Genomic DNA, 14,271 nt, shown 5'->3' on the forward strand with positions numbered 1-14,271 from the left:
TACAAGTCAAAAAATATATATATTATTCTAAAAAAAATGTATTAATGAAGTGTGAATTACAAAAAAGAATGTACAATTATTATCCAATAGCTTTTAAACCATCTGACCTGTTTGATTTATTTAATGATTTACATATTTTACAATTAACATAACTTAAAACACATTTGTAAATCTTTTGCATGCCATTTAATAATTTATGAATGTATAGTCCTGTTTTGAGAGCACATGGTGAGTGCATATCATATTTATTTTATAGAAAACAAAAGGGTGATTCACACTCAAAGATGCTGCTTATATTTCTGTTTTATATCAGGTATGTTTTCTGTGTTAAACTATTTTCTTGTTTCATGCTCCCTCTTGTCCCTTTTGAATTGTAACTGAATGGGGGAGAAAACATGGGCGAAACTGCTTCCTGCTGTCCTGTGTATAAATCCATAAATCTACACTCATAACTGGAGACACACATTAAAGAGTTTTTTTTCCCCCCTGGATGTCATATATTTATAAATTAACAAATTTCTCACATTCACTTCAGGTTTGTGAAAGAATATTGTGGACTTGTGCCATCTATATTCTCTGTATAATAAATGTCCTAAAACTGTTATAATTCTGAGGCAGGATCAGATTTTAAAACATAGATTTCAAAGGTTTGTCTCAGCTTGATAAATGAAATGAAACTGGATCTAAACTGGAATGAGACAGAGATGTTTTCAGCAGCTCGGGTTAATGTGGTGCTGCTGTTATTTCTCTCGGTTATTTCGAGTCACCGAGCGCCCCCTGGAGGAAACAAGCGATTAACGTTTACTACTCAATGCGTGCGGCAGGTGTTCACGACAGCTGAGAGCGCGTTTGCGGCAGCTGGAGATCGCGAACCTGAAAAGGGAAGACAATGAGAGAACGGACAAACTACAAGAGGTAAACAAACACTAACTAACGTCATATAATGGATTCAGTCCATTTTTTATTGAATAGATGTGTAAGGTTAGTTAAATATGTCGATAACACAAATAACAGTTGGATGGGAATGTTTGTAAATCTACATATTTATGAATTGTTTTATGAATGATGATCATTGGCTTGTTTGACTTAGTTAGTTGTTAGTTGTTATTACCCATGTGAAAATTAACCATGTTTTTACTACAAATAAAACCAAAAAACATGGTTATCATAGTTAAACTGTGGTAACCACAAATTAACCATGGCTTTTACTATAATAAAATCATGGTTAATTTTCGCTAGGGTATCAGGGTTCACTTGAATCTTCACATTTATCCTTTTTAAACTTATTTTAAATACTCAATGTTTTATTTCAGACTCAATGGAAGTGAAAGAGTAAAAACAAGAACTGAAATGAAATTTCAAAGGTGATGATCCTCTAGTTTGCTTCAGCCTGTCAACACCAATAAAATGTGCTTAATATGCCAAGAAGATCTCAGACATCACCATAATTAGGGCTGCATGATTAATCGAAATCGAACCGCAATCGCGGTTTGGCTTATGTGCGATTATGAAAGCGCAACATAGGCTGCGATTTTAATGAAATAAATAAATGCCCAGCGTGTCAGTGAAGAGCTGTGATCAGGTGTAAATGCTGCTCTGTCTGAAAGACTGCGAGTTTGAGCAACATGTGTCAAACATCTTCACAAACTAGTAATGTGAAGCGTTCATAAACCTGTTGTCCAACCAAATACAACATTTCATAACATGTTTTAACTCACTTTATATAGTCAGTCGAGCTGATGTGGCTTCTTATCACAGAATGTCAATCAGCACTGCATACTTTTTTATTATGAAAATACCCTAAAAAAAAATAGAACTCAAATACACCATATCTTGTCGCAGAAGTACAACCCCAAATCAGAAAAAGTTGGGACAGTATGGAAAACGCAAATAAATTAAAAAAAAGAAGTGATTTCTAAATTTACTTTGACTTGTATTTCATTGCAGACAATATGAACACAAAATATTTCATGTTTTGTCTGGTCAACTTCATGTCATTTGTAAATATGCATCCTTTCCTGTCACTCAGACCTTCAAAAAAAGTTGGGACAGTAAAGCATTTACCACTTTGTAATGTTGCCATTCATTTTCACAACACTTAAAAGACGTTTAGGGACTGAAGACACCAAGTGATTAAGTGTTTCAGGTGTAATTTTGTCCCATTCTTCCTGCAAACAAGTCTTAAGGTGGGCAACAGTACGGGGTCTTCGTTGTCGCATTTTGCGCTTCAAAATGCACCACACATTCTCTATTGGAGACAGGTCGGGACTGCAGGCAGGCCAGTCAAGTACCCGTACCCAGAGGTGTCAAGTAACGAAGTACAAATACTTCGTTACCTTACTTAAGTAGAAATTTTGGGTATCTATTTACTGGAGTAATTATTTTTCAGCCTACTTTTTACTTCTACTCCTTACATTTTCAAGAAATTATCTGTACTTTCTATTCCTTACATTTTAATAATAGCCTCGTTACTCCTATTTCATTTCGGCATGTTTTTATTCCGGCTTGTCGTAAAAAAAAAACAACAAAAAAAACTATCCAGATAGAGTGAATTTGATTGTGGTTGGATGAGAAGGATAAACACAAACCATTCCGACACCCTATTGGGTTGTAGGCGATCAATCACACCTGCACAAATCACACACACCATGTTGCCAGATAGGGCGGGTTCTCGCTACGAGCGAGCACGCACTTTCAGCCAATCAGCGATCAGCAGGCAGACGTGCTCATTCATGACTTTAGCCGGGTTTTTAGCGCGACAACTCGTAGCTGTATATTCCAGTGATCGCTATGCCAGTGGCATAAATATACAGTAAGTTGTATCTACAGTAAAGAGTGGGAGAGTGACTCAACTCTCAAATATGAATTACACCTGCTGTGACTGGAAGACTCTTTATAAATATGACCGTGACTCCTGTCCATCGTCATATACACACTTAGGACATCTGCTACTAGCAACCCCGACAGCTGCTGAAAGAGGTTAAAATCAACGATTAATCCGTTTTGACTGTGCTAAGTGTATGCGCCATGTATTTTATGAAAGACGTACTGTAGTTTTGTCAAAGCAAAGTGCAACACAATGGTAGGCGCATTGTTGTTATTTTTTGTTGGCGGATTATTGTACAGTATCAATGAATTACGCATTTTGGCAGTGGTGTGTGCATTAACGTGTGAAATGCCTGTTTACATTGCTTTTTTCAATCTCTATATTGGGCACTTTTTGCACGTAAATTGGCTTCTTACTGTTGACATTGTGTTTTTCTGAGGGATTGCCGTTTTGACAGTTTCTACCTGGACATAATATAGTCATATTTGATCCGTTTTACTGGGAAATTGATTTTTTTTTTTATCATCAATGTTATGTTTTAAGGAGATAAAATGGTAACTTACTTATCAACATTGATTGGTATGGCAATAAAATAATATCACATTATTTTGGCAGTTTTTCTTGGAGTGGAGGGATTTTTCTTGGAGTGACTAGTTGCCTATAAGTAGGCTATTGTATAGGTGCAAAAAGTCAAAATTCATAGGCATGTTATCAATAACCATTTTTTGAATATAAATGTACATTTGGTGAGTTTTTGGGCTGGAAATCGTCAACCCAATCTGGCCACACTGATCACACATTCAAATAATGGTTATTGATAACATGCCTCTGAATTTTGACTTTTTGCTCAGTAGTACACTTATGGCTCTTTAATGTATTTGCATTGTCTTAAAATGCGTTGATTTTCAATGGGAATATATGCAGCTGAAACGGGTAGCCAATGCATCTAAAAAATTTCAACATTAACTTTTTAATATAACATTATAGTCATTATGGCCTTTAGATTTTTTTTTTTTTTTTTGAGGAGGTGGGGTATGCACTGTGGCGCGGCCTAAGCTTTTGTCCTTAAAGGGATTGTTCATCCAAAAATGAAAATGCTTTCATCATTTACTCACCCTCAAGTTGTTCCAAACCTGTATGAGTTTCTTTGTTCTGAAGATATTTTGAAGAATGTTTGTAACCAAGCAGATAGAGCAACCATTGACTGCCATAGCATTTTGCCCCTACTATGGCAGTCAATGGTTTCTCTCTCTGCTTGGTTACAAACATTCTTCAAAATATCTTCAGAACAAAGAAACTCATACAGGTTTGGAACAACTTGAGGGTGAGTAAATGATGACAGAATTTTCATTTTTGGGTGAACTACCCTTTAATGGCAGTTTTTCCCCTTAAATTACTTTTACTTTTATACTTTAAGTAGTTTTGAAACCAGTACTTTTACACTTTTACTTGAGTAAAAAGCTTGAGTTGATACTTCAACTTCTACAGAAGTCTTTTTGAACCCTAGTATCTATACTTCTACTTGAGTAATGAATGCGAATACTTTTGACACCTCTGCCCGTACCCTCTTCCTCCGCAGCCAGGACTTTGTAATGTGTGCAGAATTTGGTTTTGCATTGTCTTGTTGAAATATGCATGGACGTCCCTGGAAAAGATGTCTTCTTGAAGGCAGCATATTATGCTCCAAAATCTCTATGTACTTTTCAGCATTAATGGTGCCTTCACAGAAGTGCAAGTTACCTTTGCCAAGGGCACTGACACAACCCCATACCATGACAGACCCTGGCTTTTGGACTTGTTGCTGGTAACAGCCTGGATGATCCTTTTGTTCTTTGGTCCGGAGCACACGGCGTCCATTCCTCCCAAAAAATACCTGAAATACTGTAATTATACTGTTATATTTATTCTTAAATAATCTATTTTATTATTTTTTAAATATTAATGTTATTGTAATAGTAATATTTCTTATTTTTATTTAGCAATAATAATAATCACATTTTAAATCGCAATTTTAACCAGAATAATCGCAATTAGATATTTTCCCCAAATCGTGCAGCCCTAACCATAATGAATGAGGTGAAAACAGGGAACTTTTGGCTTTTCAGCGGCTCAGTTAAACATTATGGCCTGTATTTTTTAAATGCAGATTGAATAAAAACACAACCACAACAATTCATCAATAAATACTGGGAATATCCACATCATCCTACAAGAGAAGGACAAACTCCAGGTGTAGCAGCTGAAATCTGTGACTGTTAAAGATGGAGTTTATTAAAGAGGAGATTGAAGACATGAGTTATCCAGAACCATCCAGAATAAAACATGAAGATACTGAGGAACAAACAGGTTGGTGTCCATTCTTGATTCTTCATTGTTGACTGATTTGGTGGATGTGAATTAATAACCAGTATATGGATGATAAATGATAGAGAAATGCATCTAAATGATAATAATAGTACTTGTCAAGCTTATTGTTAACTATATTAAAAAGTGAATGATAGAATAAAACTTTGCCACATGAAAGGTCTGATACCTGATCTCTGTTGCTTTCTGCTATTAAATAGTTCACTTGAACTGATTCTAACTTGATGTGTATTTTAGACCAGGTGGTGAAACAGCAAAGACAAGAACTGAATGAAGAGGAGGAGGAACATCATAACTTTAAAACTCAAAAAGCCAAAAGACTGCACACCTGCACTCAGTGTGGAAAGAGTTTCACAGAAAAAGGACACTTTAACACACACATAAGGATTCACACTGGAGAGAAACCGTATACATGCACTCAGTGTGGAAAGAGTTTCACACATAAAGGCAACCTTGACACACACAAGAGAGTTCACACTGGAGAGAAACCGTATACATGCACTCAATGTGGAAAGAGTTTCACACAAAAAGGAGACCTTAACATACACATGAGAGTTCACACTGGAGAGAAACCGTATACATGCACTCAGTGTGGAAAGAGTTTCACAGAAAAAGGAAGCCTTAACAAACACATGAGAATTCACACTGGAGAGAAACCGTATACATGCCCTCAGTGTGGAAAGAGTTTCACAGAAAAAGGAAGCCTTAACAAACACATGAGAATTCACACTGGAGAGAAACCGTATACATGCACTCAGTGTGGAAAGAGTTACACATGTGTAACTGATCTCAAGAATCATCTGCGCATTCACTCTGGAGAAAAAACATTCAAGTGTGATCAGTGTGGTAAAGACTTTATTTCATCATCACATCTAAAACTACACCTGACAGTTCATTCAGATGAGAAGCCTCATGTGTGTTCTCTCTGTGGAAAGAGATTTTCAAGGCTGGATCATCTTAAACTGCACCAGAAAACACATAATGAAGTGAGAGATTGTGTGTGCTGTGACTGTGGGAAGAGCTTTACTACAGCTATAGGTCTGAAACAGCACCAAAAAATTCATACTGGAGAAAAACCTTACAAGTGCTCATATTGTGACAAGAGTTTTGCTCATTCTGGACACCTGAAAGAACATGAGCGAGTTCATACTGGAGAGAAGCCGTACCACTGCACTCAGTGTGAGAAGAGTTTCACCCAATCAAGTAGTCTCGTGACTCATATTAAAAAGCATTGTTCTGTGTCACAGTGAGCAAATGTTTTTTTCAGATCCAAAACGTTCAAGTAAATCATTGTGTGCTATCCCTGGTGAAAAAAAGTATATTGTATTGTATATATTCTCTTTTTCAATAGTATATTTTAACCAAAAATTGTACCATCTTTTAATATATAAAAAGTATATTAGCAGAATAGAACCAGATAAAAAGTTCTGCTGTTTGGAGGTAAGTTGTAGCCTACTAGTCGTTAAATTATTCATATCAATTTCACAAAAGAAAAACTTTCAATGTTTTGAATGTTTCAGAAAACAAGGTTTCGGTTTGATATCTCCTTTTTTGTTGTAACGCTTCAGTGTTCTTTTAATGAAAAACATGTTAAGTTAATTTCGTTCAGTTTTGCTGAAACCATGTGAAGTTTAAATAATGTTGGACTTGTTAATGAAATTTGTCTCTTTATTAGTGATGCATTACATTTGATTTATTATAATGGCCTTGAAGACAAATGCATTCAACATTGGGAAAATGTCTTTCTTTTAATGAAAGTAATTCATTAAAATGTAGTTAAATGGCAGCACATTTAAAATACTGTATTGTGTGACATTATGTAATTCAAAGTATGTTGTACAAACTATAGCCAAGTAATAAAGTATATTGTTACTGACTTTACAGTGTATTTTGGTTTTGTTTCATGTTTATGTTCTTATTTTGTTATGTTCAATGTCACGTTTCCTTGGGTTCATCTACGCTTGCCATCTGTAACTACTCGGTCATTCAACAGTCCCCGCTTCTGAAGTACTGATGTCCATAAGTTTTTATTTATTGATCTGAGACACAGTGAAAACTAGACATCAGCAGAAATAACAAAAACACAGGTTTTACACACAACCCCACAAAGACAAAACCAAATAAAGAAATACATAAGATGTGAACTCTTTTACCGTGTTTGCCTGGTAACCAACAGTAGAATAATCAGGAGCCCATGTATATCTGAATTCACGTTTGCCATTCTGTTGACGCTAACACTTCAGGGTTAAACAACCCAGGAAGAGTCACATGACACTTTATGTCACTTTATACAAACAAAGTAACAAAAATCCAATACCACCAAAATTAACTAAATTGGTACACATACATGCACATTTGGATCATGAAATACAAAATAAAAAATAAAATAAACATTAACCCCTGAAAACCACCAATATATATATATACATATATACCATACACACATCCATATATACACACAATACGTAACCCACAGCTGACCTACCAGTGTCAGCTACAGTCCCACCAAATTACCTTTGATTTACTTGAAACATACAAACGCAAAGGGTCATTTCCAGGCATCACAGTACATGATATCAAACAACGATATAAACCCCATAATTCATAATTTCACATTCTTAAACTAAAAATTAACAAATTGTTCACCAAATCAAATTTTAATATTAACCAATGTTAAACTCAACAGAAAATCAACATGATACCAGGATACCAACTAATACCTACAAGATACCAATGTAACTCAATTCTAATAACGTGATAGGGTTTAATTTTTTTGCCACAAGAACTACCATCTTTTGGATAGGACGTTCAACTACAGAGGGTTTAGTGTGGCGTTCACGCCTTTTTCCCAACTTCTGATCTCCCAACTGTATTGTAATTTTCCGCACCAGTCCATCATCGTTCTTGTAAACTTCAGTACCCTAGCCAACCTCTATTCATTTCGGGGAACTTCCCCTTCCTTCACAATGACAATATCACCTATTTGCACATTCCGTCTTGGTAAATGCCATCTTTGCCAGAGGGAGATGTTAGCAAGATATTCTGTCCTCCATCTGCTCCAAAACTGTTCACTCAAAAACTGTACTTGCCGCCATCATTTCTTCGCATAAAGATCTTCATTAACAAATGTACCTGGCGGAGGAAGTGGAACAGATGACTTCACGGTAAGCAGGTGGTTAGGGGTCAAAGGCTCTAGACTTGTGGGATCACTGAGGCCATCTACTGTCAATGGACGGTTGTTGACTATGGACATAGCTTCATAGAAGAATGTACATAAAGAAGCATCCTTTAGTCTCCCAGCACTTTGTGCCGAAACTGATCCCATTACACTCCTGATGGTTCGAATCTGCCGCTCCCAAACGCCTCCAGTGTGACTTGAACTCGGTGCATTCAGTCAGAAATCACACTGCTTAGTCGCCAGATATGCTGCCACTCTCTCTTTACTCACTTCTTTTAAGGCATTCTTCAACTCACTCTTTGCCCCTATGAAGTTAGTTCCTTGGTCTGATCTGATGTCTAACAGCTCCACGAATGGCTATAAAACATCTCACACACTCCCCACTTCATTTTTCAAAAGTGTGTTTAACTGTTTAGAAACAGATCTCCTAGAAGTGGTAAACTCCTCACTTCTTTCTGGGACTTTTCCAAACTCCCTTAAAACCACAGTAGTTAAGCCCCTCCTGAAAAAGAGCAATCTAGATAAGACCACATTGAGCAACTACAGACCAATCTCAAATCTTCCTTCCATAAGCAAGATCATTGAAAAAGTTGTTTTCAATCAGCTGTTGATATATTGAAGTCCCAAAAGTCTCCCACCACCCATGCCGAATTACCTAGTGCTTTTGACAAACACCAAGGCCGTGTGGTCATTTAATTGCTCTCCGAATCCACATCTCTGAGTTTTCAAGAATATATCACTTCATAATTCACTGTTTTTATCCTTTCTGACCACTGCAGTGCATGCACTGTCATTTGGGTGCGTTTCTAGAACTTTTCTTTAAATGCTGGCAAGTATTTACAAGAGCAATATATTTAATCACCGCTCAAATATAAAAAGAAGAAAAGCAAGTAAACTTTTGAACTGGGCCGTTATTTACAGCAGCATTTATTCTTATCATACCAAACATATGACATTTTATTTACAGCATACAATCATGTTACGGATCACAAAACTCTCCCCTCCACCATGAATAAATCAGAATGCACAAGGTTTTATCACTGAGATGGTGTGCACATTTTTTACGGACTTCCATGTAAGAATCAAAGGCAAACGGCGCGTGACATACGTCACGACCAAACGTTAGCGATTGGTTATGGCAGATCCAGAGGGACTCTTGGCAGATCCAATCATTTTAAACAGAGTTCCCGCCTTCAAGGAAGTAAACACTTGTCAATGGAGAGTGGCCAGACTCTCTGTACAAATTAAATGTACGAGAGTCTGGTAAGACCAGTCTAACAGACACAGTCTCTATGTGATAATATCTAGGTGAAAGAGTCTCAATGTGTTGGGATTTATCTGACTTCTGTGACGTGAGACAGCTAGCAGATGGTCGGTTTAGCCAGTTTGTCTGCTTCCTGACCTAGGCCCCAGTTAGTCAAGGTTTAGCTCTAAACTTGTAAACAAAGAAGCTGGCGAACAGCGGTCTTTCGAAATGGCTTTGGCCGTGACTCTGGAAGACTTGGAGTTAAGCTTTTCTTTCAGAAAAGAACAAAGAACAGCACTGAAGTCATTCTTAAGAAAGGAAGATGTGTTCAGAGTTTTGCCGACCGGATATGGCGAAAGTTTAACCCTCTGGTGCTCTTCGTTTAGGGGTTGCATTGGTTGTCTTCCGGGTCATAAGTGACCGGACACCTAAAAATTAAACTTCCTCCACCCCAGTAAAACCAATGCAATTTATTTTATTCAATAATATTTTTTCTTTTTAATTTTATATTTTGAGATGATTTGATGGTATTTTTTTATATTTATGCAATAATTATGGTCTATTTTGCCATTGAAAATTATACAAAAAATTTTTTTTAGTAATTAGAAAACATTTTTTTTTTAATTATTGCAGTATTTCAGGTTAAAATATATTTTTTGAAGGCAGATTAGTGCCCTCTTTTGGAATTATTTAAGAAATCATGCAACCATGGGTGTAATCACTAGAGGTCTCTATGGAGAGGCTTGAGAATTCCTTAATTCTGTTTTGAACACATTTGATTATTTTTTTTATGGATTTGAATATCCCTTGTGTTATGTTGCGGGTCAATTTGACCCGTTATGATTTTTAAGTTGTCAGAAATATCAGTTAACCTATGTTTTTTTTCTTTAAATTTTGTGACTTTTTCTCATTTAGGGTCATGAACATTAATGCAAAGTTTCAAGCTGATGTGTTTTGACATATACACACACATTTACTGTTACGTTCGTGATGTTCACGGGTCGATTTGACCCGCATATTTTAATGTTCTAAGGCAATTGCAGAGACCCAAAACAATAACATTTCTTGGTTATATTTTGTTATTTTAGTTTTTTACTAACCTATGAAGCTAAAAAAAAGCTTTTCCCCATTTTTTTCAATACAGAAATATTTTTTTTATGCCACAAATGGTAAAAATGAGCTATAATTTATTTTTTCAATCTATCTGAAATACTATCTAATCTACATTTTTGGATTTTCGTTGAAAATCGTTTTTCTTGAAATTGTGTGACCTTTTCTCATTTAGTGTCATGCCTCCACTGGTTAGTCTCTGGTTGTGGTATAAGAAGACCAAGGCTTTGAGGTTGTTGTTTGACATTGATCTCCTTCGGCTGGACAAAACCAGCTTGTAGATGCTGTTGCTGCGTTCAGCATCTGCTGAGTTTACGATGACATCTTTGTATCGTTTGGCCAGGACACTCAATACGGGCAGCCTTTCCTGCAACCCATCCCAAAAAACATCCAAATTCAAAACTCCACACGTTGAAGCTCTGAGTGCAGCTGGACCTAGGTGGATGAAGTAACAGCACTGAATCCTGGAATGTATTTGTAGCTGACCACACTCTCATCCATAAATGCAGTGTGACGAGGATCAAAGACCCTGACTTCTTTCAGGAAATTAATGGCAGGTTTTCCATCTGACATGTACTTACTGAGTTTTTCCTCTGCATTGTTGTAAGCCTGTTCCACTTTGATGAGGATGTGGTTCTTGATAGCCAAAGTCAGGTCAAGTCCCTCAAAGTACTGGGCACATGCTTCATACTGTAGATGTGCATTTGCCACAAAGTGCATGTGCAGATCCTCAAGGTAGTCAAAAACTTTGGTGGTTACGGGACGTCTACTCTGGAAGATGTCCAGAAGTTGAATTACTCTTCTGCACTTCTCTGACATGATGCTGATCTCAACCTGCAGACTTTGAGCCATTTCTGGATTTTGTAGCATTTCATGGAGTCTCTCCACACTCTGAGGTGTGCTTCTGCCACAAGTCTATGAAAAAAAAGTTAAAGAAAATTGTGTTAATGCAATCAACCACAAAAGTTGGTGTGTGTGTGTGTGTGTGTGTGTGTGTGTGTGTGTGTGTGTGTGTGTGTGTGTGTGTGTGTGTGTGTGTGTGTGTGTGTGTGTGTGTGTGTGTGTGTGTGTGTGTGAAATACAAAGTGAAATTTTAACATTTAGAAAGTAGCTGACTTACATCCACTTCCATCTCAATGAACTCCTTGTAGAGTCCGAAATGTTTTGAATGGTACTGGACGGCAGTGAACCACGAGTTCCAGCGCGTAGCACATGGATTTGGAGCCATCTTTGCTTTCCTTCCTTTTGGTAGTTTTTTGGTCATGTATTGAAGATATCTTCTTTTCCGGGAGCCAGCTTGGTAGAACATTTGTGAGAAACACAGCATGAATGCATTCAGTTGGTCAAAAGGTCTCCGGAAGGCACCACCTATCAGGTTCATTATATGAGCCAAGCATGTCACATGTATCGAGTTTGGGAATAAGGACTGCAACGCAGCTTTGTAGGCCTTTTTCATATAGGCCACGTTGTCAGTGTTAAACACCACAACATTATCATTGTCTATGTTGTATTCTTGTAGACACTTGACAACAGCCATAGACACAGTGGAATGGTTACAATGGTTCCTCCTCAAGGAACACTGTGTCTGCAAGGTATGCCAATATTATCCCAGAATCATCCTTCTCCAGCCGTGCAATTAGTATGTTTAGTACACATCTGCCCTCTATGTCTGGAGTTTCATCAAATATGACGGCAACAGGCTTTTTAGCTAAATGTGTCTTGAGTTGTTCCTTTTCTTTCAGGTACACTGCCCCCAGGTAATGTTCCTGAAGCTGGTGAAATCCAGGTATAGCTCCACCATTGACAACTTTTTCTCTGAGGAATTTTCTTAAGGCTGGATGGTCACTTTTGGAGAGTGGAATATTTACTGCAGTGCAGGTTGCAACCCAATCTTCACAGATCTAAGAGCAAAAGAGAGGTTTGGTGAATGGCACAAATATCGATTACTATCTTAATTCAGTATCAATTCCTATGTATGTAGCCTACTTTACATATAAAGCAAAATAAGTTTGTCTTATTTTAGCACTATTTCTTGTGTTAAATTATATTAGCTTGCCTTCATTAATATTCACTTGTGTGTGCTTATACAAGTAACATTAAAAATATTAGGATGTAAGTTATTAACTTTTTTATGTCACATTTAAAGATATCTAGTGTTTGATAATGTCTAAATATTTATTATAGTGCTGGGAATCGATTAAAAAAACAACTAATTAATCGCACTTTTTCCTGTAATTAATCGCGATTAATCGCAAGTTCTTAATATTTTAAGTTTTTAATATTTTGATAATGTAATAATTTCAGTTACTCTCCAAATTAATGAAGAAACTATTTAAAGACAGTATATTTTAAATGTGTGTTGTAATGGCATCTTTTTATGAATGAAGGCCAATATCACTGATGTCTCTATGAAACATTAATGACGTTACATTACAGTATAACTGAAAGCTCCCAATTTCAACATTTATTAGACTTTAAAAAAACAACTTTTAATTTAAGTGAACTTAAAACAATCTTTACATAAATCCATTATAATAAATGTTATTTTTACCTGTGGCCTTCCCTGTTAGACATATACAGAAATGTAATAGTTATCAACCACCTTTCTTAACTGCATAAATAATAAATGAAATATAGATTAATCATCATTAAAGCTACAATTTTCTCTGTTCCCGTTGTTCTGTGATGAACATTAATGACAGGCATCATCAGTGCTCCTGTCACTTTAAGAACGACCGCTGACGAACACACACACATACGCGGATCCCGCGCATCTCATTTCCTCACAACTCTTTAAGTTCATTTATGATGTTATTTAACTAATTTAAGACTCCTAATATGAGAATACTCAAAATTCTCATGTCATGTCATTATTGTTTGTTCAAGAGCAAAAGAGAACCCGATGTGAGCAGGAGACGCTGTGTGTGTGTGTGTGTGTGTGTGTCACGAATTAGTCTGTGTGGGAAACACTGACATTACCTCTAAGTTACCATGCATTGTATATATATATATTCAAACCAACTTACCTTGATTTTTTCAGAGCTTGCAATTGATCGGGAGGCAGCAGCCTGTGTCACAGTGATTTGTCTGGTCTTACTACAGCCTCCATGCGTTTCTGTCATTCTCCGCACATGTTTAGCGGTGGCAAAGTGTTTGTCAATTGTCGATTTCCTTTTATGTTCGACAACAATATTGCAGATCTTGCCCAACAGTTTACCCCCGAATTTGTAAAGAACATCTGGATACTGTTTTTCATGGTCCTTTGCTGTTATTTTTGTGGGTAAATGTGAGATGTTGGCAGCACACATGTTAGCAGCGTCTTCTGAACAAAACAAGGAGGTGAAGTGAGTTTGCTGACGTATGACGCCGCTTAGCAGGAGACCGCGATGATTGGTCAAAGTTGCAGAAAAGTTGCGGTGATTGGTACAAAATTGCGAGTTGCACTGAATTCACGGGGATTTGTTGAAGTTGTGTTAATAGTTGCGATCGCAACATCGCAAAATCCTGGAGGGACTGTCTTAGAAAACGCCCAATGGAAGTGCCAAT

General features: G+C 36.8%; 2 protein-coding genes across 4 annotated transcripts; one reads left to right on the forward strand and one right to left on the reverse strand.

The window, feature by feature from the left end:
* Positions 1-832: 832 nt before the first annotated feature.
* Positions 833-7,078, forward strand: LOC307129960 (uncharacterized protein). 3 transcript variants are annotated; one of them, XM_079822783.1, is made up of 4 exons: positions 833-915; positions 4,535-4,710; positions 4,974-5,173; positions 5,429-7,065. In XM_079822783.1, the coding sequence occupies exons 3-4, from the start codon at positions 5,089-5,091 to the stop codon at positions 6,439-6,441; spliced, it is 1,098 nt and encodes a 365-aa protein (XP_079678909.1). In that variant the 5' UTR covers positions 833-915; positions 4,535-4,710; positions 4,974-5,088; the 3' UTR covers positions 6,442-7,065. The 3 variants fall into 3 exon arrangements, with proteins under 3 accessions (XP_079678909.1, XP_079678908.1, XP_079678907.1); XM_079822781.1 differs by lacking the exon at positions 4,535-4,710 and adding an exon at positions 1,314-1,364 and having other exon boundaries at positions 852-915; XM_079822782.1 differs by lacking the exon at positions 4,535-4,710 and having other exon boundaries at positions 842-915; positions 5,429-7,078.
* A 5,200-nt stretch (positions 7,079-12,278) lies between these two features.
* Positions 12,279-14,033, reverse strand: LOC307130408 (CGG triplet repeat-binding protein 1-like; the record flags this gene model as incomplete). Its single annotated transcript, XM_079823370.1, has 2 exons — positions 12,279-12,626; positions 13,752-14,033. 2 exons carry the CDS (start codon positions 14,031-14,033, stop codon positions 12,279-12,281), a joined length of 630 nt encoding a protein of 209 aa, XP_079679496.1.
* Between the last annotated feature and the right edge of the window lie 238 nt (positions 14,034-14,271).

The sequence above is a fragment of the Gobio gobio genome (genome assembly GCF_949357685.1).
Source record: "Gobio gobio genome assembly, chromosome: 8".
Classification (NCBI taxonomy): domain Eukaryota; kingdom Metazoa; phylum Chordata; class Actinopteri; order Cypriniformes; family Gobionidae; genus Gobio; species Gobio gobio.

Excerpts from the sequence above, each read along its gene's own strand:
- LOC307129960 (XM_079822783.1), top strand. The coding sequence starts at position 5,089 with ATGGAGTTTATTAAAGAGGAGATTGAAGACATGAGTTATCCAGAACCA. Across the intron at positions 5,174-5,428 it reads AGATACTGAGGAACAAACAG|ACCAGGTGGTGAAACAGCAA; the intron begins GTTGGTGTCCAT and ends TGTGTATTTTAG.